This window comes from Cydia pomonella, chromosome 18 (genome assembly GCF_033807575.1).
Source record: "Cydia pomonella isolate Wapato2018A chromosome 18, ilCydPomo1, whole genome shotgun sequence".
In the NCBI taxonomy this organism is placed as follows: Eukaryota; Metazoa; Arthropoda; class Insecta; order Lepidoptera; family Tortricidae; genus Cydia; species Cydia pomonella.
The window spans coordinates 15929926-15955235 of NC_084720.1; the positions used below are offsets into that span (position 1 = coordinate 15929926).

The following is a 25310-nucleotide window of genomic DNA, read 5'->3' on the forward strand; positions in this document are numbered from 1 at the left end:
ACGAGCAAAGAGAATTTGAAATAGAGGTATATTGTCAAAGAAAACTTTGACTTGAGGTGTCGTAGGTTGCGAAAGCGAAATTTTTGAAAAATCTTACCGCTTTTTTAGATAACAATACGGTTGTCAAAAATATAAATACAAATCTTGAAGATTTTTTCTAGGGACTACAGCGATTAGTATCCTGATTTTTGACTTGCTCAATAGGAAAAAACACGAACATAAAGGTCTAAAACCCATTTTAACAATTTGTAACAATTTATGCACCAGAGTTAAAAATATGAAAATAGCTTCCAAAATTTTTGGGAGAACTCAGTGATTACTTTTTGTTTTTTTTAACTTACAACCAATTAAAATTAAAGGAAAAACATGATATCCGCGGTCTCGACCATCCATCTCGTTCATGCATATGCTCTGTGAAAGTGAGAGAATAAACGAATCGAGGTCTCAATTCTGTATGGTTGTCCCATTTTGATACCAGGCAAACAAAACTTTTAACTGCTCTTAAATCGGTTTTTATTCATAAGTACCTGTGATAAGTACCTATTTGAAAGTCTGGGGAAAACAACTAGATCACCTTTCCGAACTTCAACCTAATAAACTTTTTATAAGACTATTCTTAGGTCAGTGTCCTAGTGACATATCATAGTTTCAGCGACGAAAGAAGTAAACTCATGGGTATGTATGGTATTCTAGTTTGTAAGCTGCTAAGAATAAGCAACATAATCGCTTAAGCAACATTGGCTTAAAGCTCATCCAGTTGTGTTTAAGAGATTACAGTGAATAGATAATGCAACTGCACAATAACATACCAATTTTATTTACTTCATAGTAACGTTTAATGTGCCGCGTTGTCGCCGCAGTCCGGATAAATGTGTAGCAAAACTGGTCGTCCGGAAAACCTCCACCCCTAAGGCACAAAAAGTACAAAATATTAGGTACATATTGCATAACGAAACGCGATTTACGATGGAAAGTCAAACGCGCGGCTCACGCTGCCCAGTCCACGCTCGCGTCTCTGAAGAACGACCGCCCGGCCTAGCTACGCGCGAATTTTCCGGACGTATTACAAAATTTGAATTTCGAACTTTAATATTTTTTTGTTTTCGGTCTCGAGAATTTGCCAGTATTTTCAAGTGGATTCTAATGACAATTGTTTTTCTGAAGTTCTTTTTTTCCGACGAAATGGTAAACAAAGATCATAGACATTGATAAGGTTGTACTTGCCGCCTAAAAATAAACTGTCTACCCTCACTGGCTGAAAGAAAGTGCTGATGACTGAAGAAAAATAAAACGCGGTTTTCCAAAATGGCGATTGGGAAAAACAGATTTGTTTCTAGGGGGTGTATACACTTAGTTTGTATTGCGTGTTTGATAATTCGGACAGAATCGATTGAAAGTGAAAGAGTGCTAGTGGACGAACTAAATTATTCTAATAAAACGTTAAATACGATTGCTGAAGAAATCTGCAACATTTTCACGGTAAGTAATATTTTACTTAGGGATCTACATAATTGATATAATTATTTCTCATTAACCAGATTTATCATCGCGTCATTCTATTTGATCGTGTTTTACGTCATCCAATGAATGCATGCTAGTAAAAATGTGACGTAAATTAAAAACAAATAAAATTACAATTGTTCACAGTTAATATGGTTACTTGTAGAGTTCACCTACTTAGAAACTGAAACAAATTGTATGGATGACTCATCTATCGGTATCTCATCTATCGGTACACTTTACGTGACTATCCAGAATACCTAGAATTAAATAAATAAAAAAATAATTAATATTATAGGCCAATTTTACATAAATTGCTCTAATCCCACAGTAAGCTTAAGCATGCTTGTGCGTGTACAGTCAAAAGATTTAATTTGCGACCCATGTGACAATTTGGAAAAAATATCCCTATTAACAATATTCATGATCACCCTACTATTCACCTGACTTAATTGCAATATAAACAACATAATGTTATGAATTATTAAATTTGTCATTGTCAATATATTTTTTAACGTTTCCAGGCAGCAAAATAACAAAGACAAAGAGGTTGAATTTAATAATTTGATCAATCCGTGACAGTTGCATGTAACAAGTAGGGTAACCACGAGACTGAGAGAAAAAAAATATGGGGGGGTCCAAATATTCATAGTGCGGTAGCGACCTCTAATTGTATTGAAAAATTCTAAAAAAAAAAAAAGTTTTTAGTGGTAGATTTTACATTAAGCAAGTTCCCCGGAGAAAAATATAGCTTCGACGAAATAACGACCATCCTAAATAGATTTTTGAATATTCTTACTTACACCAGTTTATACTAAACATACAAATACAAAGAAATACATATTTCTGATCACGACTTATGAATCATCCTGTATTATTATATACTCATATACATGGAAACATCCATAATAATCTCACTGTCTAATCTACCGACTAGGCTAGGACCTAGGAGGCCGTCAAAATTATTCATTAGAAATGTCTAATGAAAAAAAAAAAAGGATGAATGTGTTAAAAATTGTTTGTCTAATAATGATTAGACAAACAATTTCTGGTTCTCTCACTTAAACAGCTTTTCTAATCTAACGAAATAACGGTAATTTTTCTATGAAATTCCATTTTGGGAGAAAACGGTTTCGTCTAACTAAATCTTAACAAATCACTTTGGTTTTGAGGTTTCGCGTCTTTAAATTTTTATGTTTTCTTTGCAAATTTTGAAGAAAAAAGAAGGGTAAAGGGTAGTTTTTCATTGTGTCAATAACATACTAAAAGATCATGGAGAATGGAAAATATTTAGAAGTGGAAAAACGTTTTCTCTTTTTGTATGGACGATCAGGAGGTATACTTCCCTCTTAAAATATCCGATATGAAAATGATGTCATATTGTTAATATACGCGCGTGCATTTCGCTCGCACTTGTTCGTACAAGTATTGACGCGAGCGAGACGCACGGGCGAGTGAAAACAAAATTATATCATTTTAATATCGGAATGTAAGTTCGAATTGACCAGTATTTAAATTACATAATTGTTCATAATTAAACAAAAACACAATTAAGTTTAAATTGTAAAAGAAAAATGGCTTTTACAACAACAATTTAGCATAGTTGATGGAAAATAATCATTCAAGTTTCCTCTTCACACTTGGCTTTAAATGTATTAGGTACTATAAATGTAGTTATTATAAAACAGCCTGTTGTCCATATTTTTACAGTACCTAAATAAATACTTCACTCTTATCGAACTCCATATAACTGGGTAACGTAACTACTAAAACTTCACAAACTATGTAATAACGAAGAAAATATTTGGAATGTGCTAAAAATATAACTTTGCCGTCGTTCCCATACATCTCATATCCCATCTTAAAGGCCGACAACGCACTAACAATCCCTCTGGTGTTGCGGGTGTCCATGGGCGGCGGTAATCGCTTACCATCAGGTGATCCGTCTGCTCGTTTTCCTCCTATATCATAAAAAAAAACATTGATGTACGTCAAGCAACTGTACATACAATGTTATTTTGATTAATTACAAAGCAGAGTAAATTATTGTAAATTTTCCAAAGCTCATTATTTTCATTATAAACCACAAAACCGCACATAATTATGTATTTTTTGTATACTTAAGTATTTATAATAAATAGATAATATAATTACATTTTTAGGTTTTTTGCATAAACGTATTTTTACAAAATACCATAAAAATACAAATGAAACAATCGTTTAAGTTACTAAATATTATTATTCAGAGCCCACTGTGTCCCACTGCTGGGCAAAGGCCTCATCGTCGTGCTATATCTGGCCAGCCTCTCAAAAAGGAGTCCAAGTTATCCCGCCATCACCCACGAGGTCTACCGCACACGCTTCTGAGAATTACCAACAATAGGTATCAACCGAAGGTACAACAGTAAAAAGGTTATCTCAACGTATTTTTGTGCGGTTGTTGTATTTGGTCATTCTGGGCTATAATTATGGCAGACTCATTTTGAAAACGGAGCGTTTATATCTTAGGTGACCTTATTTTCATATATTTTAAACATGTACAATCTGCAAAAATGTGAAGATGTATGAAAAAAGCGAAAGTTGAAACAGCGCCTGCTCTTATATACAACGCATGGTGCCATAACTCACTGTGTCACTTTTACGTACAGGCGCGTTAATTAATGTAAACTAGTATTTAATTTTAAAAAAACACCTACCGGTTTTAAATTACCTTATTCTACTCAATTTCAAACTCCCTTTGAAAGTGCCGCGCTTGCAGCAGCCTTCAAATCATATCAAGCTAAGTTGGCATCAATTTTGATAGCACAGACAACGCAAGTGTTATTTTAAACGTCGAACTTTTATGAAATTATGACGTTTACTTAACCCTTGCAAAGTCGGTGCTATCAAAAACGCTGCCAACGTAGCTTGGTCTGACTCTACTACCGTGATGGTAGTCTAGAAACAAGTAAGAACACATAGTTTTTATCAAACGTACGTTACCTTTTACTCAAACAATTATTTGATAAAATAATCATCATGGTTTTGTACGTGGGGAGGCGCGGCGAAACACGTCTGTCGTCCCTAAATTGAAAAATAAAAACAATTTTAATCCCACGAATGCAGAATACCGTTGTACGGACGGAATTAATTAAACAACAGCTTCGTCGAAAATTATGATTTGTTCTGCCTCCAATATGTTAGATACACGTTCTTACATACAGTGCTTACGTACCTACTAATTATACACTACACCACACCGTTTTATTCGTGGGTAGCCTTAAGACTGGGTCGACCGTCCAGTAGCGCCCTCATTAGGGGAATTGTGTTTTCTAATAAACCATTTCTGTATAAATCATAATTTAAATATTGTTGCCCTATTGATTCCCCAACTTTTGGTCTTTGTCACAGCTTGCATCTAGCTGCGAAATACAGAAATGATTTGGTTTATTATAAAACACAATTCCCCTAATGAGGGCGCCACTGGACGGTCGCCCAGTCTTAATGAGATATTATATCACATCTATAAATAAGTAGCTCAATCAGGTTAATTAAGTGCAACGGTCTTAGAAGTTATCTTACTATAAGCACTGATGGGTAAGTATACCCATTATACTACTTGTACTAGTTCTAGGCTGGTTGTAATTAATGTAATTATCTATAGTAAAGTTGAGAGTAAACGACCCTCAACCCTCTCTCACCCGGACTTGGGCTTAAGACTACATTCCAATTATTATTGTCTAATTTAAATAGTAGTGGCTCACAGAGCTCGCGAGCATAGCTTAAAACTCAATAAATTTATCACTGAAAAATGTACAAAAACTGAATCGACAAAAAAATCTATTTAATCATCGAACCTGTACACATTCCATGAGTCACTGACAGTCAATTCAATACTGACATATACGCTATCGAGAACGTAATCTACTTTCTATACATTTCGCTCGCACTTATATGCGAGCACGAGCGAGATGCATAGAAAGTAAGTTACGTTCTCGTTAGCATTTATGTCAGTTCCGAACGTGGTAGCCACACTGCTCACAAAATTCCACGAGAATCGGTTGTGAATAGCGAACTGTAGAGGAGAACATCCGGACATACGAAAGCATTTTTGCCCAAGCTGAAACGGAGCTTTGTTTTCTTAAGGTGTGACCACACCGCTGCTTAAAAAACGGTGACGGTACGGAATCGGTTTGACGCATCGTAAAGCGTAGGTACCGTTTTTTTCGTGCCATCCATACTGCTGTTCAAAATACGCTGACGATGTGGAATCGTAGTGACGTGCCGTAAACTTTACGGTTTATACTAGGATGATGCGATAAAATCCTGACATAAACGGCGCGTCACTGCGATTTCGCACCGTCGGTGTGTTTTAAGCAGCAGTGTGGAGAGCGTGCGATAAAAAAGGCACGCTTTCGGTGCGTCACTACGATTCCGTACCATCATCGTTTTTAAGCAGCGGTGTGGTCGCACCTTTACATTGTAGTTATGTATGTACTGCTAAATTCTCGATTGAGAGACGGCACACGGCTGGCGTGGCGTGTGCGTGCACGGCTCTAACATCTTAGCGCACGTGCACGTGCACATCGACGTACACGCAGCCGGCACCGGCTTAAGGTACCCCGTACCCGAGCTCAAGCTAAACTTATACAATTGTTTTCCAATGAAAGACCTGCATTCCTGTTTTAATCTGGTAGCAAAATAAACCCACGTCACCTCAAAATTTTACTGAAAAAATCATAACTTGGAAACAATAAAAAATCGACTGACAAATATGGGGTATATTCTGATGGCACAGAATGAGAGTAATGGATTTTTTTTCTTGACGTCCACCATTAACCCACCCTGTTACAAATTTAGGTAGGGACACATTTAATCTGGAGTTGTACTATAGGTAATCGTTCGACGTGATTTGTGTAAGATTGACCCAAAATATTAATTTTAGATAATATTTATCACACGTACGTATATCCAGTCAGCATCAATAGATAGTGATAGTGGGCTAAAGTGTCCAAATATAAGTAACATTCTGTTACCATAGAAATAAGGATGTAAGGATTTGTAACCGATATATATGTCAAAATATTATCTACAACATTAATATATCCATAGAGGAAAATGGGGTCTACGCTTGTACCCATTTGACCCTACTCATAGTGTTGTGTTCCTGCCGGTGAGTAAGGTTGCCAGAGCTCAACGAGGGGGGAGGGGTTAGGGTCAGCAACGCGCATGTAACTTCTCTGGAGTTGCAGGTGTACATAGGCTACGGAGACTGCTTACCATCAGGCAGGCCGTATGCTTGTTTGCCACCGACGTAGTATAAAAATATGGAGAAGTGTTTTTAAGCGGCCGTCCACGCAAACCGGCCTCTTAAACCGCTACTTACGGAAACAAGAAATCCTTTCAGCTACCTATGTTACATATTACATCCGGGGAATTGTTTTTTTAGCGAAGGAGTCTCTGTCACCTACACATACATTTTGTAAAATGAAGTAAAATGTTGCTTGTCAGTGTTTATTTTTAACTACATATAAGTAACCACCTGAGTCAGATTCAAATTTAGTCGCTCTTATAATCGTCTCGACTATAATTTCCGTACCTTTATTGACAAACAACATTCAATCGATTTCCACCGTTAAAACATTTACCAGTATTTTAACGTCTTCAGCCGGCTAAACACCTTTTACTTTTACACCGGTGCAAGTGAACAGACTGTACAGTCAAATAGTTACGATTAACTTCGTTGAGTTCGTGGTGTGTATAACCGGCTTTAGATTATATCATTAGTGTGTGTCATCTCGTCAGTATAAAATTTAAGGAAATTTCAATCTACTTATATATAATATTAGCACATACATCAATGTACATAGAAATTTGTATGCAGATAGGAACCTTTTCTCTGCAGCTGACTGTACATCGAATAAGGGTACAATGTATGTCGAGTGTCTTGATATTTATGTTCAAATTAAGTGGCATCAAAAGAAGATTTTTTTAAAGGTTACTCATTTTGGGGGTTTAAGTTATAAGAGGTGTACGGGAAAAAAACTGTAAACTTCAAATGAAAACAAAAACTTATGTTATTGAGAACAAACTAAGGTTTTTAGAATAACTACAATAGAAAGCGACTTTTAGATAATTGTCAGTTTTTTATTTTTTCTGTAGGAGTGATAGGCAGCTTCTTCCTAGCGGCAGTGGCAGCTTTTTACGGACCCGTTTTTCACATTTGTCTGCATCAGCCGGTCACTTGCTGGAATTGTTAATGTTTTTGGCTGTTTCATACTTCTCTTTTAATACACTTTTAATTAGAGCCCAATAATAGTTGAAAGAATGGCACTACAGGACGTTTGGAGCTCTTACTCTATTCTATGTCCACTACTACATGCGATTTTTGTACGAAGGAAATTTTATGATTCGACTTAGACCTAGAATTAAGTAACACCGATTTTCTGTAACTTTAGTTATCCCAACCTTCGTATAAAGAACTGAACTGACTTTCATCATAGTTCGTTCCATTTTAGCCGCATATGTACCCCAGTTTTTACGATAATTACGACAGGAATGCTTCGTTTTCGCAAGTTCTATTAGCATTTCTTTAATGGGCCCAGGGTCACATGTTCCTAGAGAACTGCAGGGCCTTATTTTCGATTTAGTTACCTTTTCAATGTCTGTATGTAGAAAAAACGTTAGATATCTAGATTAAGATACTGGATACTTAAATTTAACTGTGTCTACCAAACACTCCTAACCTCGTCAATTTCACAACATCGATAACAGATTCCTTAGACAAAAATGCATTGAAAATTAAACTTAAATATGAAGGCTGTACCGTGCAAAATGCTTTAAATCTATCTCGTGCGGAAATTGAAAACTCAGTGAACGAATTTTGCAATGCGCATGATTTGATGGTCAGAGTAACCTTAAAATTAGCATTTAGGTCATAAAGGATGCGCACACAAATAAATAGCCCCTCACCCTAAATGCAAATTCACCGTCTCGGTTCCGTCGGAACTAAAAAAAGAAGATTTCTCAGGGTTTTAATTGGCATATTTTAACGCCACGTACAGTCAGTAAAACTATTCGCTTAGCACCCAGGGGCGTCTCAGGGGTTCCAAGGTAATAGCTTTGCTGACTATACCTATATCAACTCTCAATTAATATTCGGAGGTAAAAATATCTACATATGTGACCGAAACCGGCAAAACGTCCCACTTTGTCACTTGCCATAAGGCCGCCTCGACAGGTTATTCGTATAAAGATACAAGCGAATCTCGCCCTTATAGCAACCGACAAAGTGGGTTGTTTTGACGGTTTCGGTCTCATATGTTTAAATCCACTAAACATTCTTTCGAAAAGCAAGTACCAAAAAGCATGTTCAAACTGATTTTGTTGTTTAATCAATATAGCGCCCTTTTCGCGAATGTTTTATGTTTTTAGGTTTTCAGGTTTTTAGGTTTGTATTAACAATTGGTACGGATATAGCAAGGATAGGAAAATTGCATTTTTAAACTAAAATGGTACTTACTTTTTGTTTAGTAAATATATTTAACGCTTTTTTCGCGAAGGTAAGGGTACAGCTAGGATCGAAGAATTACGGTTCGGTTTACAACTTACCTCTGTAGTTTCACCTTTGTAACTACGGTATATTATATTATCTGACAGATACCTATAAATAATATTTTTCTCGTCTTAGGTGCATTGACATGCATCGCCAAAGTTCGTTGCTCAGTGCAATAAACTTTATCATTGGAGTAATGCACCTCACTGGAGGCCGGTTGAGGCTACGTCTCCCCGATCAGAGTCGTGGGTTCAAATCATGACTCATTTACAGTGAAACCGCGGTATCATGAATCTGAAGGGAAAAAGATAATCGTACCTAGGCCCCCAAATTAGTCGCAATGAGTCTGGCTGTGAAGCTGGTGGTTCTGGGTAATTCCGGCAGGCGAAATTTACCCGTGATTTGTTCCCAACTCGTGGTATTTCATATCATCGTGTAACACTCACAATTCAAGCCTTATTGGGCTTTCTGTAGAACTAAGTTGAATTACTTTTTTGAATTGCTTCATACCAGCTTATAAACCTTGTTTGTTTTATTTTATTTTATTTATTCGGCTCACAAAACAAGTTACAGACAATAACAGGTGTTACGATATTAACATACAGTTCAGATCTGGACTATAACTCTAAACATGTGTCCACAGAAGGATAAAAACATTTAGTTGCAATTTATCGCTAGAGAAATGAGATGTCATTTAAACGCTACATTATGGGGCAAGGAAGTAAAATAAATTGTAGTTACATTTTAAGTCTAACTAAACAGAGCTGCGTAAGCTAGTGTAATTCAACTAAGTCTAAAACTAAATATTAAACGAAACAAAAAGCGTTTTCGAATATTGGTACCTAAGTGTGAACGTAGCTTACATATAGAAAATTTTGCGGTTTTTATTTTGAGGCTTTCCTAAACTTCACCCACACATGGAATGAAACATCCACATCCGATGTTCATGTTATGACAAACACAATCATTTTATCTAACTAGTGACTTTTATACGCAGTGTTGGCCGAAACATCAATGCAACTGACCATTATCTATTACAAATTGAACCGTAAACTGTAACCGTCCGTTACGTTACGGTTCAATTTGTAATGGTTACTGATCAATTGAAATTAACGTTCGGCCAATACTGGTTATAAGTATACATATAATATAAGTAATTAAACGCGAACTTAATGATATTCCTTAATTATATTCCTCAAGCCTTATCCAGGATTGTTAGTAAACAAAATATACATTACACAAAATATACATTTCTACTTACAATTTATGAGTAATTCCACACTGTCTAGAAAAACATGTTTACGGGACAAAATGCCAAATATGTCATTGACAGCACGCGATAACTCGAAGTCTTAGGGCGCATTTACGTATTGTTTTGTCTTTCCCAAACTTAACCAAACGTGGAATACAAACGAAGACAGTCTACCCCGTGTAAACACGCCTTTACATCAGAGCGATGCATGTTCACGTAATAGCTTCATTGTGTTCGAATATGACCCTTGTGTACATGACTTTAGCTTGTTTTTAACAAAGCATGACGTATTCAATATTGGTTTTGTTATCTACGTAGACAGTCAGCATGAAAAATCGCTGAAAGAAATGTTACGAACATTTTGGTGAAATTTCAATTTCATTTTATTTAAGGACCAACTGAGATATTTTTTTCGTTAGTACAAATATGACTTCATATTACAAAAAGTTTACTCTATCTATAGCTATACACTATAGCTATACAATGTCATTCTATTTATACATGTTATAATTAATAAATAATTAAAATTTATAAGAAATCAAACTAAATCGTAATACAATTAAATAATATCGATTTGATTGAATTAAATTATATTACAAAAAAATATGAAATTACAAATTAAAGTTAATAAAAATAACAGCGATTTTCTAGATCCGCCGTAGGCTACTGATTTCTTTACAGGACAGTTTTAAAAACGCTACAAAACATATTTTGTTGAAATAATCGGACAGTTATAAAAAAATAAAAATAAAATAAAAATACATATAGGATGTACAATTTTCTCATTCGATCCTTTTCAGGGTGTTTTTGTTATGCCTGAACATACTCTAACGGGTGAATCTGAATATATAGGTCTTATACTCGGTCTTACTGAACAACCTTTACTATAGGGTTAATCCCGAAATAGCAAAAAAAACTGCCGTCATTAATTTCGTTTCGGCGAATCATATGTCGAAACGAAAACATTATTCATTGTTTGTGTTTTTCATTGTTTCTATGGAATAGCAGATATTTTTCGCGTTTTCGGAGTTGGCCCCATATTTAAAAATTGGTCACTATGACATATTTACCACTCAACTTATAAACATAACAGATACACCCTGTAGAGCCTTTCCTTATATAGAGTAGCACTTCGCTAAGTTTTCCTGCCAAGTAATACTTTATGGTATGTACGAGTATGGCACTTCTATGGGATATAATAAGCATTGTTACTGCCAAGCCAGTGCAAAGTTAGCGTGGTCGGAGTATACCAGTCTGTTCCAGTAATATTATATGAAATCACCTATAGTGTATCGGAATTTTCAAAATATGGAGAAGTAAAACGTTTCCGACTGCACCGTGTTTATTTATAACATCGCTAATTAATCCATTTTATATTAATTGTCTGTTATCGTTCATGAACTCCGTCTGCGGCTGATCTACAAATCTAAACGTAAAGTGAACGTATACATTCTCTGGTACTTGCATCGTTTTGGAATGTAGTGGTTGTAGTATTGGAGTGGAGTCTACCTCAACGCTCGGGCGTGAACTGACCTACAGTTTGATGTCTGGGGCGTCGGTGGCCTGGTCATCTGATCACTGTCAATGACCTGTACCTACCTGCTTGTACTTATACCTACTTTAGAGATATCCAATACGGATCTTAACCCCGTGGGTCTCACGGACGCGATATCGTTCAAACAAAATTCAATACTATATTTGATATCTCAAGGTCGTGTTGGCTGAATTTAGGCCCTGTAAATCCCAGAATCACAGATCTGAATATTGTCTACGATCTCAAATTTTTGCTAGGAATTATTCTGTGACCATTATATAGTCGGGAAAACCAGTATAAATAAATTAAATAAATATTTAATATAATAAATTCCGCGCGTTCTTTTTTGTCAAAGCCCTCTTCTCTGGACTATCTGAATATCTATATTCAGGTTCTTAAGATTCGTTTGGGATAGCATAGCCTTCAAGATCAAGAAATGCACGTTTACTTATAAAAGATGCAGCCAATATCTATGTCTTGTCTTATCTAACGACCAAAGATAATTTGAAATAGAGGTGCATTGTAAAAGAAAGTTTTGTAGCCACAGTAAATTTACTGCCATCTTTCGACACATGATTAAAATTTTTAGAAAGCCATTTGACTTTGATCCTTAATCATTCAATGATATGTGTTAAATTTGTTAAATATGAAAAAGTGGCGCCATCTAACAATAAGTAATAGATTAAAGGTAAAGGTATGGCGGCATCGTTTCGAGCGATGGCGCCACAACCTTTGGACTATGCCTGATAAGATGGCGCCATTTATTCATATTTAACAAATTAAACATATTCGTGAAAGAATAGTATCAAAGATTGGCTTTCTAAAAGTTTTAAGTAAAGTGTCTAAAGATTGCAGTATACTATGGGTACAAAATTTTCTTTAACAATCCATCTATATTTCAAATTCTGTTTGCTAATGACCGCTAATGTTTGCATAATTTTTTTCTATATTTCAGGCACCGGACGACCCTGTATGTTTATCTAACTGGCTAAGTGAGTATTTGTTATTAAATCTTCTATACTTTCAATTGTTTTACTATCAAAGATAGTCATGGAGCGCCATTAGGCCCGAACAGAAAATTCGTTATTTGGCACGGTCCGCACAATCCTCATTGAAAATCGGTTAAGATAACCCGTGCTTTGCCCTTAAGCGTCATAGCATACTTTGGTTCATGGTTCGTGTCATCTACGATGACGCACAGATTAGTCAAATCTAACCTTTCACAACATGACATTCCGAGTTAAGGCACGCGTCGTCGCGAATAACACTGAAACGATTTATAAAACTGCAACACAATATTTAAAACACACAGAAACACATTATTACCTATATTAGTTCTTTGCTAACTGAAAACAACTTTAGTGACGCTTTTAGATTCCTGAAACTGGTGATTCCTATATTGCGGATGTGCCAATCCCTGGGTGCCTAGCCAAGATGCCAATCGTTTGCACTACGACAGCGAAACGCTTTCTGTTTCTCTATCGCTCTTATATATAAGAGTTATAGAGAGACAGAAAGCATTTCGTTGCCGTAGCGCAAACGATTGGCATCTTAGCTAGGCCCCCTGGGCTAATAGTGCAACTAATTACACCACTGTTGTAGGTCCGCCGGTTCTACTGGGTCTACCATCGGAACTTAATATCACGAAGCTGGATAAGGAAGTCTATTATGAAATATCGCCTTCAGATTTCCTGCAAGCCGTTCTCATGGTTTCTGATGACGAGAGTCATGTAAGTACATCATTAAAAAAATCCCACATTATTTCTGCTAGTAAGTGATTTTGAAACCGTGGAGCGATACCTTCGCCAAAAAAGCGACTTCATAAGCTTGCCTACTTTCCTTATTTCATACTTTTATAAGTGTGAATGGGTTCAAATTTTGCGTCCATATTCGCGTAGGTATACCATAGACAAAACTGCAAGTTTAACATAATTGTATTTTTATAAGCGAGAACCTGTAATTGGCTCTGTAATTCTATTGGAAGTTCTAGATATATATAGCGCTGTTGGTTTTCCATATACTAAAATAAAATAAAAAATAAAATAAAATAAAATAAGAGAAATAAAAATAACACTGGGCCTTTTTAGTGCAGGTACCTTAATTACGCTTCTTTAATGGCCGCCCTGAGAGCCTAACTAACGTACAATTTTAGAAATAAACGGGAAACAAAAAATAATTTATAAATGATGTAATATTGGGCTAGTTGGCAATATGCAAGTTGCAGAATATTCTCAAAATTTCCAAAATTTCTGTAAACTATCATGAGAAAATTCTCATGCAAAAATACGAGAACATTTCATGGGAACATTGCAATTTTTGAAAATTCTCTTTGAACCATTGCTAGGGCTAATAGAGTTTGAAACTTTCCATTTGCCTTTGAGTTAATTATAAATATGTGTAGATTTTTATCCCTACTAATATTATAAATGCAAAAGTAACTCTGTCTGTCTGTTGCCTCTTCAAGTCTTCACGCTTAAACCGTTGAACCGTTATAGTAAGGAGATAGTTTGAGGCCTGAGTAAAGACAAAGGATGGTTTTATCAATTAATCAATCATAATCCCACGCAGACGAATTCGCGGGCAGAAGCTAGCTAATTATAAAATTAAATACTTTCAGGTCGTACAACATCTCCTGATTCCACCGTCTCGCAATGAAAAAGTCTGGCTAAACTCCACGCAAAACTACACGTTTTGGACAGCAGCTGTGGTTGACAATGGAACCCACTCGCCCTGGCTTCAGGGTCCAAAGTTACTTGCAAGGAATGTCACTCATAACAATGAGCAAAAGATAAATTATACTATCAAAATTCATAGAGATTATAGTAGGATGATGAATTGCCATTGTTCTACTGTTATTTTCACTTGGAAAATTAATAATGGTAAGATTAATCTTTAATATATTTTATAAACCTGGTGAAAAATAATCAATATTGTTGAACGTAAAGCCAGTTCCATATTTTATGTTTTTCTATATTTATTAACTTCATTTTTGCCAAAACACGTTATTGCCTACAGTTCACGTTCAGTCCCTTTTGGAACTGATTTATAAATATGTTGATTAGTTTGTTCATATAGGTACTATACTTTTATTTTTCAGACTCGGATAAATCTTTCAGAGTAATAAATGACTGCCCTATAACCAACTTTCGCACCGACAAGGTTATTCATTGTAAGGTCAGTACTGTTAGTAGATGTTTATCTTTGATGTTGGCCAAACAACATTTGCAAGCATTAACAGAGAATCTACATATTTTGTGAATGTTGGAATTGCAACCTCAACTAGAGTATTTATACTATTTTCTCTACTTGTTATTTTATCTAATTAATAGTTTTTTATTTGTTCTTTATTCACCAGCCAGGAGAAACAGAAATCAAGTATTCCCAAAACGTGCCCTTGGGAAGCAAATGTTATTTCTCAGTCGCAGGTTATGGCAAAGGCGGACTTCTGTACGATATAGGTACGAATTATACAGTATAATATCAATGTCAAATGCCCAGTTCCTAGTTCTTAGTACTTTGCATTAAATTTACGATGGCGAATCAACTGATTTATAAGTATGGTAGTTTCTGTGTTGGATTTGTAACACATATGCGAATTAAAAAAAAAATATGGACTTACTTAACCTACATTTAAAGCCCGACCAGGAATATATGATCTTTGTCAAGAGGGCGCTGTTATTCTCATGTATATGGTGACAGTTCAGTTTACTATGAAAAAATTACTTCCATTGAAAATCCGCAATATGGCGCGTGATCATATAATCACTGGTCAAGCTTTACTGTTCATTATATTTTTAGAATAAATATATTGCCCTATTTTTATCAGAACCGCAAGCAGTAAAGAACATCACATTGCTCCCTGTTCACAACGGGGACGCGTGGGACGTTGGCGTCAGCTGGTTGCAGCCAAAACACAGCCCTGACCGATACCGGGTCGAACTTCAAGTGGGGGAAGAGGAATACAAGGTCAATGTGTCTGGGGTGAGTTCTCTGTATATTTATAAGAAGCCAAAAACAACTTAATTCAATCATATAGGGCCAACACACGCAGAATGCATCCCACTGGTTGCAAATATATGGTTTACTTTTACGAATTGTCAATTAAGAGTGCCTGCAGGTATTAATACTATCAATACAACAATAACTACGAGCCAGTCGGAGTCGGAATTTGGAAAATTATCTTTGGCACATTGCTAGTCACGTGCCTAGTTGCATGGGCATAGATGGGCATGCATGCAATGAGAGCAGTTGAGTTGTAGTCCAGTTGTTAAATTTTTAGTATTTCAGTCAACCCGTTAAGTGCCTCATTAAGTTTCTAGTAAGAACTTCCTACGTAGACTACCGTGAAAATAAATCATTATCTATCAGAAATCATTTTCCATATGAGTATAAAAGCGGACCGGAGTAAAGCAACTAAGAAGGCGAAAGCAAGAATTCAATAGTAAAATAACCGAATCACAACATGAATAACTTGAAGCGAATGAAAGTTTAGTTTTTTTGTGCATGGCAATTACTGATTCCTTATTAAGTAATGAACTTTTTATCCCACAGAAGGCTACAGAAACGACGTTCTCCGGAGTGTTGGACTATGGGCTGTACGATTTCAGCGTGTCGGTATGCGCTTTCAAGGGCCCCGTCTGTCGTCACGAGAGCATCCGAGGCATTTTTCCGCGTAAGTCATAAGTATTATAGTCTTATCGATTCCATCAGTTTCTTCAAACTATGCGGGGTTAGAAGATGATGGCTTCATCAATAATCGTGAAAAGTACAATATCTCACACAAACTGTTTTGCGCCCTACACCCCAGGACACCTACCTTTGATTCCACTGATTTCTTAATCGTTTGGACATCGCAGATGGGCAGGTAGCCTCCAGCTCAGTGCCGGTACTGGGCTCTCTTCTGGCCGTGCTCTTGTTAGCAACCATGCTTGTGAGCGTCGTGTTCTGGTACCGACGGCGCCGCGACAGCAAGGCGAAACTACTGTTTCTTGAGGTAAAATATATGTATGTTTCTGTGTGGTTATTTTAAAGAAAAAATATCGACTTAAAAAACTTGAGTGAGCCGGTTTAACATATTGAAGAAAAAAAAACATTTTGAATTTTATTTAAATAAGATATAGTTCCAAATTTTAATACAAAACAACACCTTTTGGGGTCTCTGAGGAAATTGGCGTTAATGATAGCACTTCTATTCTTTGTCGCTTGCCCGCTTGCCAAGAACTAGCGTTTAGAGTAGCTAGAACCAATTTCTTTTTTCAAGTCTGCATGGGTATTGATCTCTATTGTTAAACTTAATTCAGGATGATCCAGAAGACTTCCCGAAGAAGCTGTTTCCTGAGATAATCAGCGACCTGCCAGTTACTGAAGACAGCTGGGAGATTCGTCCAGAGAAGCTGCAGTTGCACGAGGTTATAGGCGAGGGCGCTTTTGGTGTGGTGCGACGAGGGACTTTAGTACCTGGCAAGGCAGTTGCGGTTAAAATGCTTAAAGGTAAGACCAAAGAAATGTTACCTTTTTTCATATTTAACAAGAAAAATCTGGAAGGCAAACCAAATAAATTAATCTCCGAAATAAATAACTAAAAACTGCCGGTGACGGAAGACGCGAGAATGACTACCCATCTCTTTCTAATTAACACTGTACAAGAGCGACTTGTCGGCCATTTGTTATAGCCCCACAGGAAGACTAGGATAAACACAAACTATTCACGAAAGTAGGTAGTCAGGTAGTCAGTCACTCAGTCTGTCATTCGGAATAGCTACATTTAGACGAGGTTATATGCCTGAGTACATCTTTGTAGATCTTTTTTTATCCGGAAACTTTTCAAAGGACAAACTATTTAAAGTTCGTTAATTCTTTCATTCCTATTTACCTGCTGCTTGTTTAATTTTATTACTGTAAAATGAATACAGTGACATTCCTTCAGACTACCCATCCAGGGACGAAGTACGCTCGTTCCGCGCAGAAACCGAACTGATGAAGAGTGTTGGTGCACACCCTCATGTGGTCAGCCTCGTGGGCTGCTGCAGCGGAAGGAGGCCTCTCATAATCGCCGAGTACTGCAGTCGTGGGGATCTGCTCTCCTACTTGAGGTTAGTGCAAAGCTATTGAACAGCTAACGTTGTAGTGAGCGCTTTTCCTTGGTGTTTTCTTACAGCCAAGTTAGGAAAAGGCCTTAGTAGACCGAAAAAAAGATGCAAATAATTTCTGTAGCTATACACTGGCTATCCAGTACGTAACTAACTGCACAATAATTTTAGGTGCTCGTGGGACGTGATGGTTTCCAAACGCAACGCCAAATACTGCAACAACAACTTTGAAACCTCCAACTACCGCAACGATCTCTTTAAGAGTTCTCATGAACACTCCAAACTGGTGGTCAACAAGATGTACGACCTCAACGGAGTCTGCGACACTGAACTGACTTACGTAGATTTGCTGTCTTTCTGTCGTCAGATAGCGATGGGAATGGAATTCTTAGCTTCCAACCGAGTAGTCCACCGAGACTTGGCAGCTAGAAATATTCTGGTAACTAGCGACAGGACACTGAAGATAGCGGACTTTGGACTGTCCAGGGACATCTATCAAGAGAATCAGTATAAGCAGAAGGGCAACGGGAAGATGCCGGTGAAATGGATGGCTTTGGAGTCGTTGACACACAGGATATATACTACGCAGAGCGATGTGTAAGTATTATTTGGTTGATAAGTCATCCCAACTCATTCCAGAGCTCTTAAGGCCTCGAGTCCTACAGATTTCTTAATTCTTTCCCTGATCTCTAAAAGTTACCATTAAATTGCTATCTTTTGACTTTGAGACGTATTTTGAACAAATGCGACGAATTAATGAACGCGACGAGACGGCCTACTAATTATGGACGCATTTTATCACTTGGGTACCTACCAAACAATTATAAGTAATAAGATAAGACAGATAAGACAATTAAGAGAACATGCTTGTCGGAACGTGACAATAGTATGTATAAATGCTATTTCGATTATCATACCCTCGTTGTTTCCTTTCGAATAATGTTGGTAATTTTCCAGCTGGTCCTTCGGCGTGGTGGTGTGGGAGGTGGTGACGGTGGGCGGCGCGCCGTACGCCGACGTGGCGGCTGCGCGCCTGCCACGCCTGCTGCGTGCCGGCTACCGGATGCCGCGCCCCAACGCGTGCAGCAAGCAGCTGTGAGTACCAGCGGGTCACTCGGCGTGGTGGTGTGGGAGGTGGTGACGGTGGGCGGCGCGCCGTACGCCGACGTGGCGGCTGCGCGCCTGCCACGCCTGCTGCGTGCCGGCTACCGGATGCCGCGCCCCAACGTGTGCAGCAAGCAGCTGTGAGTACCAGCGGGTCACTCGGCGTGGTGGTGTGGGAGGTGGTGACGGTGGGCGGCGCGCCGTACGCCGACGTGGCGGCTGCGCGCCTGCCACGCCTGCTGCGTGCCGGCTACCGGATGCCGCGCCCCAACGCGTGCAGCAAGCAGCTGTGAGTACCAGCGGGTCACTCGGCGTGGTGGTGTGGGAGGTGGTGACGGTGGGCGGCGCGCCGTACGCCGACGTGGCGGCTGCGCGCCTGCCACGCCTGCTGCGTGCCGGCTACCGGATGCCGCGCCCCAACGCGTGCAGCAAGCAGCTGTGAGTACCAGCAGGTCACTCGGCGTGGTGGTGTGGGAGGAGGTGACGGTGGGCGGCGCGCTGTACGCCGACGTGGCGGCTGCGCGTCTGCCACGCTTGCTGCGTGCCGGCTACCGGATGCCGCGCCCCAACGCGTGCAGCAAGCAGCTGTGAGTACCAGCAGGTCACTCGGCGTGGTGGTGTGGGAGAAGGTGACGGTGGGCGGCGCGCTGTACGCCGACGTGGCGGCTGCGCGTCTGCCACACCTGCTGCGTGCCGGCTACCGGATGCCGCGCCCCAACGCGTGCAGCAAGCAGCTGTGAGTACCAACAGGTCACTCGGCGTGGTGGTGTGGGAGGTGGTGACGGTGGGCGGCGCGCCGTACGCCGACGTGGCGGCTGCGCGTCTGCCACGCCTGCTGCGTGCCGGCTACCGGTAGCCGCGCCCCAACGCGTGCAGCAAGCAGCTGTGAGTACCAGCAGGTCACTCGGCGTGGTGGTGTGGGAGGTGGTGACGGTGGGCGGCGCGCCGTACGCCGACGTGGCGGCTGCGCGTCTGCCACGCCTGCTGCGTGCCGGCTACCGGATGCCGCGCCCCAACGCGTGCAGCAAGCAGCTGTGAGTACCAGCAGGTCACTCGGCGTGGTGGTGTGGGAGGTGGTGACGGTGGGAGGTGGTGACGGTGGGCGGCGCGCCGTACGCCGACGTGGCGGCTGCGCGTCTGCCACGCCTGCTGCGTGCCGGCTACCGGATGCCGCGCCCCAATGCCTGCGGCAAGCAGCGGTGAGTACCAGCAGGTCACTCGGCGTGGTGGCATGGGAGGTGTTGATGGTGGGCGGCGCGTTGGTACAATGCGTACAATGCCTCAAGGGCCTATTTTAGATTTAAGTTATAGTAATCCTCTGTATATATCCTTTATATATATTGTTATTGTAATTTAAAAAAAAATTAGGTATAAAATATTAACAAAATCCACTCACAACTAAGTTTTACAACTAAATTACAAAAAGGCTTACGACCTCTACGTAATTCTAACGATCTTTGTCTTCAGCCAGCTAGAACCAAATGTGGCAAAAAAATATTGGTTATGAAGGGGCACAATTTTACAACAGCCTACCTAAAGAAATTAAACAGTGCAAAAATTACAATGTTTACAAGCGAAAACTATTGGACTACGTAATTCATAATATCTAAATACGGTCCTGGCAAACATTCCACATGGGAACAAAAGATATTGCACTATTAAGTAAAATATTGTCGCTCAACTCAACGAGTATGTGTTTAGAGTTCAAAGTGCAATACGCCTAAAGTATAAGTGATAAAATGACTTAGCAACGTTATATAAGTTTTTAGTTAGTGAAAAATAAGCAGCTTGTATTTAATTTGGACATACCTGTGTGGGTATGTTTATTTTATACAGCTTTTTATAGCTTTACTTTATTGAGCATGTTCGTGTGCCTATTTTTACATGTAATGCTCGTAAATGAAATGTTCTAGTTTTAGTTATTAGTTATTTTAATTTGTTAATTACCTGCATGCTCACTCATATTTTGTGTTATCTTGTATTTTCTCTAATTAAGTGAAATGTTCAATTTCTTTTGAGAAAATAAATTTATTTAACCACAGGTAGGTACGGCTTCTGAGAATAAATACTTACAAAGTAACGTACCTAAAATGTTCTTAAGTTAAATCCACATGATCCGTCTAGTAAATAAACAGTGCTCATCTAGGTATTATATCCAGTGCGGATTTGGCACGCTCTCCATGCTTTGAACATGAATGGAAGCATTAAGATTATGATTTATTGTATAAACGAAATCGTGGTTTTCATTACGGTTCTCTTTGTAAACCTTTGCTTATTCGCAGTTGTTTAAACACTAACTGAGATAGTCAATATAGTTACCTAGTAACAAGTTAAATTACAGGCTTTGATTGTCTCCTCCGCTCCGCTGGATTACTCGTACAACCTAATGCTATTGGTTGATTCCGTGGAAAGGTAACGCGTCTGAAAATATTAAGTATGTTTGTTTTTCAGCTACGACCTGATGCTGGCATGCTGGCAGGCGAGGCCGCGCGACCGACCGACCTTCGCCGAACTACACAACGAACTAGACACCATGCTGCATTGTGCTTGTGCTGAACAATATCTAGCGCTAGACCTGGACATGGAACTCAAGCCCGAAGAGCCAAGGACCGTCTATATGAGGATTATGGAGTTCGCAAGGTAAAGTAACTTCTATACAGCGAGTTAGACTACATGCTGGACTGTAGGTACTTGTGCCAAACAATATCTGGCACTTGATCTGGACATGGAACTCAAGCCTGAAGAGCAACGAAACGTCTACGTGAGGTTAATGTGGTTCGCGAGTTAACATTCTTTATTTTAATACATACTTTTGCCAACCGAGCGACATGGTCCCTTGGTCACAAAAATCTAATAGGCAATAAGACTTATTTTTTGCTTATTACTTACTTGTTGTTTAAAGAGGCCTGGCGATCGATTGAGAAATGTTAGGTAAAAAAATGTAACCGCATCTTTTACTTCACAGGGGCAAGCACCGCCTCGGCTCGGGTTACGCCTCGCCGCTGCCTCGCACACACAGCAACCACTACTCCTCGCCTCCCGCGCCGAACAAACCTCCAAGTATCAGTGTCAGTGTACCGTTGTGCTCATAAACCCTCGCTACCAGCTCAGACCCAGAGACAAGCGGTGCCTCGACTCGGGCTACGCCTCGCCACTGCCTCGCTCACGGCGAACCACTACTCCTCGCCTCCCGCGCCGAACAAACCTCCAAATATCAGTATACTATGTGTCCATATTGTAGTAACTACACCCTCGAGCCACAGCCGGAGCGTAAGATGGAGGTATTTTTGGAAACCGCACAGCTAGTGCACGACCATTCTTCTTTCGGGTAAATACCCAGAAAGCAATGTTGCTGACAATTCCCAGGGTGTGCGGATGAATTGAACGCAATACCAACAATAAGCCGAGCCTAGCGAGCGATTCCCGGATGGCACGCAACCGACGCATTTGACAGATCTGTGCGCATGTTAAGGCTCTCTAATCTCTAACCATTTTTAACGTCGACGTTTCGAAATTGTCATTGCGAAACGCCAACGATGACTTTATTCGTCAGATAAGTGGCAAATAGCTTATTCTGGACTTGGACATTGTGAAACAGGCCCTAAGAGTACTAAGGTCAAAGAAGAAGTGCCTTTTAGTTAAATATATAAGTTGTACTAACTGCGGAGGTAGAGGCAGCGATTTTTATAGCCCAGAGCGGGCACGTGTTATTTTAAACGTCAAAATTTTAAGAAATTATGTCGTTTACTTAACACTTACACCCTCCGGGCTATCAAAATTGCTGCCAGCTTATCTTGGTCTAACTCTAGTGTTGATATTGCGACGTACAGTTGCTTTTATTTTTGCAGTCAGCACCAAAAGCAGAAATAGCTAAGCGGGTAAGGTATTTAAATTGTGCTGCAAACTCTGTCATTCTTTTGATAGTTAATTTATGGCCAGATCATTATAAACATCTCGCCTGCAAAGCATGTTGTGTGTGTCTGTAACCAACTCGTGTATTAATTTTATTTAATGCTGATTTTGTATTATTTAAGTAATTATTTTACATTAAAACCGACGAGATATTTTTACCGACTTAAGGATCGACTTACCGAATCCATTTACTGGTTCGTTAAATTGTCTTGATCACCTCTTCGCTGCCACCTTATTCAGAAATGGTATAACTCTGTTAGACACGACAGATAAAATAAATAAATATTATAAATGCCCTTACCGGGATTCGAATCCAGGACCAATAGGACCATCGGCTTCATAGGCAAGGACGATCGTCAAAAAAAAAATTTACATTTTCATTTACAATTAGCATGATGACAGTAACAAAGAATCATGGAAATTATGGTTTCTAAGAAACTTTTCGAGTATAAATGAAATATTCTGTTTTTCGGAAACAATACAAGTGTACCGGCAATATTAACAGAGATTTAAAAATTTGTCATCATGCCAATTCAGTCTTAAAATCCGTCATGTTATGAGTTACCTAGAGTTCGACCAAGCTAACTTGGCAGCGATTTTGAAAGCACGGACTGTATTATTTTGAACGTCATAATTTCATAGAAGCTTGATGTTTAAAATAACACTTGCACAGTTTCTGCTATCAAAATCGCTGCCAAGTTAGCTTGGTCTGACTCTACCTTATCGTCACCAGACATTGCAAATTTTGTAGCAAGTTCTCTCACATGTCTCAAACATTCCGATTGATCTGTTGTCTTCCGTGTCTGTCTCACTCTCTCCCACGAATGTCCACTGGCAAATCCATAATCTAATTCGGGCGTGTGTGTTCTCGTCCTTACATAAAGTATAAGAAGGCATCAGGAATTCATAATCGTAATTTTCACTGCACTTAAATCGACCGGTACATGGACCGTGATTATCTTTTATATTGTTTTTGAGCTCCCGATATTTCGACGCAGTTACATGCACCATGTCAAAGTCCCACCCCCGGTCACCTCGGACCCCCGGTCGATTTAAGTCTAGTGTAACTAACCGCGAATCATTCAAAACTGTTATTCTTAATTTTCACATTCTCAATTCAGAACGCTCGTCAGTATCACTCTTACAGATCGATCTGAGGAATTCATAATCTGAAAAAATCAGAACGTGTGTGGAACATAATGACTATATGGCATTCCCGGCTTTCTGAATTAAGAATCTGAATTCAGAGACATTCCGGACGTGTGGGGCCGGCCTAATGCGTATATATTGTTACCAATATTGCAAACCAGTGCTGTGCGTACATGTGATCTTTGTAGTAACTATTAAGGTATATTTTCCTATGTTGAAGCCGTCTTTAGTTGTAATTTTAGTTTACGTCCTAATGTATTAATTTTTTATTTACTTGCATGATGCAAGACCAGTCATTATGTTATCAGATAAGTAGTTCTTTAATATACAGTATTGATAAGTTGTGCTATGATGTGATTACGAATAAATACTTTGTACTTACCTAATGATAGTTTATTTAAACGATCATTGACCAATAGTACATTACGATACAAGTGCGAAAAGTAAGAAATTCGCAGCGAGTGGCGATAAATTAAAACGCGACCGAATGGGGTGTTTTAAATCGACACGAGTTGCGAATTCCCTTTTCGCACGTTTATTGTACGTTTTACAGTACATATTTAAACGGCCATTAATTTTTGAGATACGCACGTATAGTGCGAGTTACCGCACTAGGGCGCTAAAGTATGTACTGTAAAAATATTATATACCTATAATACCTAAATATTATATAATCGTAATATGGGGTAATTCTCACATAGGGATTTTATATCACGTAAAATACAATAAAACAGCGTATAATTGCTTCATATCGTATAATTTAATATTTTTTAAATGGTATAACTTAATGCTACATATAAAAATATCCATATACATCGCTTTATCCATTTTCGTGGTGCCACTCAGCCTTAACCCTCGCTGATCGTGTGTTTCAACTATCAACTTTACCCTTTGGACGCTATACGTCCCATACATATAAAAACGTCACTTATACGTCAAGATTATGGACGCAAGCGAGCCGATATAAACTTTATTACAAAGCATGAAAGTCATATTAACAGCATACGCTTTAAGTGATATATGCGTTGATGATTCTAAGGGCCCGACAATTCACGACTTACCTCTTTATTCATAAAACTTTACGGGCCTGATTTAGTTAAATTATATTTTATCACTTTTTGACAAATACATAAGTCAAAATGACAGTTAAGACAAACGATTCATAGCTATACTCTGTATCTTTAGGTATTTAAATAAATGTAAACAAAATCTACCCTCAAATGGCTCCTTAAGCCA

General features: G+C 38.9%; 1 protein-coding gene across 1 annotated transcript; it reads left to right on the plus strand.

Annotated features, from left to right (window-relative positions):
- The first annotated feature begins 332 nt into the window (after positions 1-332).
- LOC133527700 (tyrosine-protein kinase receptor torso-like) lies at positions 333-23932 on the plus strand. The gene is made up of 15 exons (XM_061864829.1): positions 333-1479; positions 12776-12812; positions 13423-13550; positions 14438-14699; positions 14918-14994; positions 15176-15278; positions 15647-15801; positions 16372-16492; positions 16677-16813; positions 17121-17310; positions 17747-17912; positions 18081-18506; positions 18867-19004; positions 21465-21653; positions 21979-23932. Exons 1-15 carry the CDS (start codon positions 1306-1308, stop codon positions 22103-22105), a joined length of 2430 nt encoding a protein of 809 aa, XP_061720813.1. The 5' UTR covers positions 333-1305; the 3' UTR covers positions 22106-23932.
- The last annotated feature ends 1378 nt before the right edge of the window (positions 23933-25310 follow it).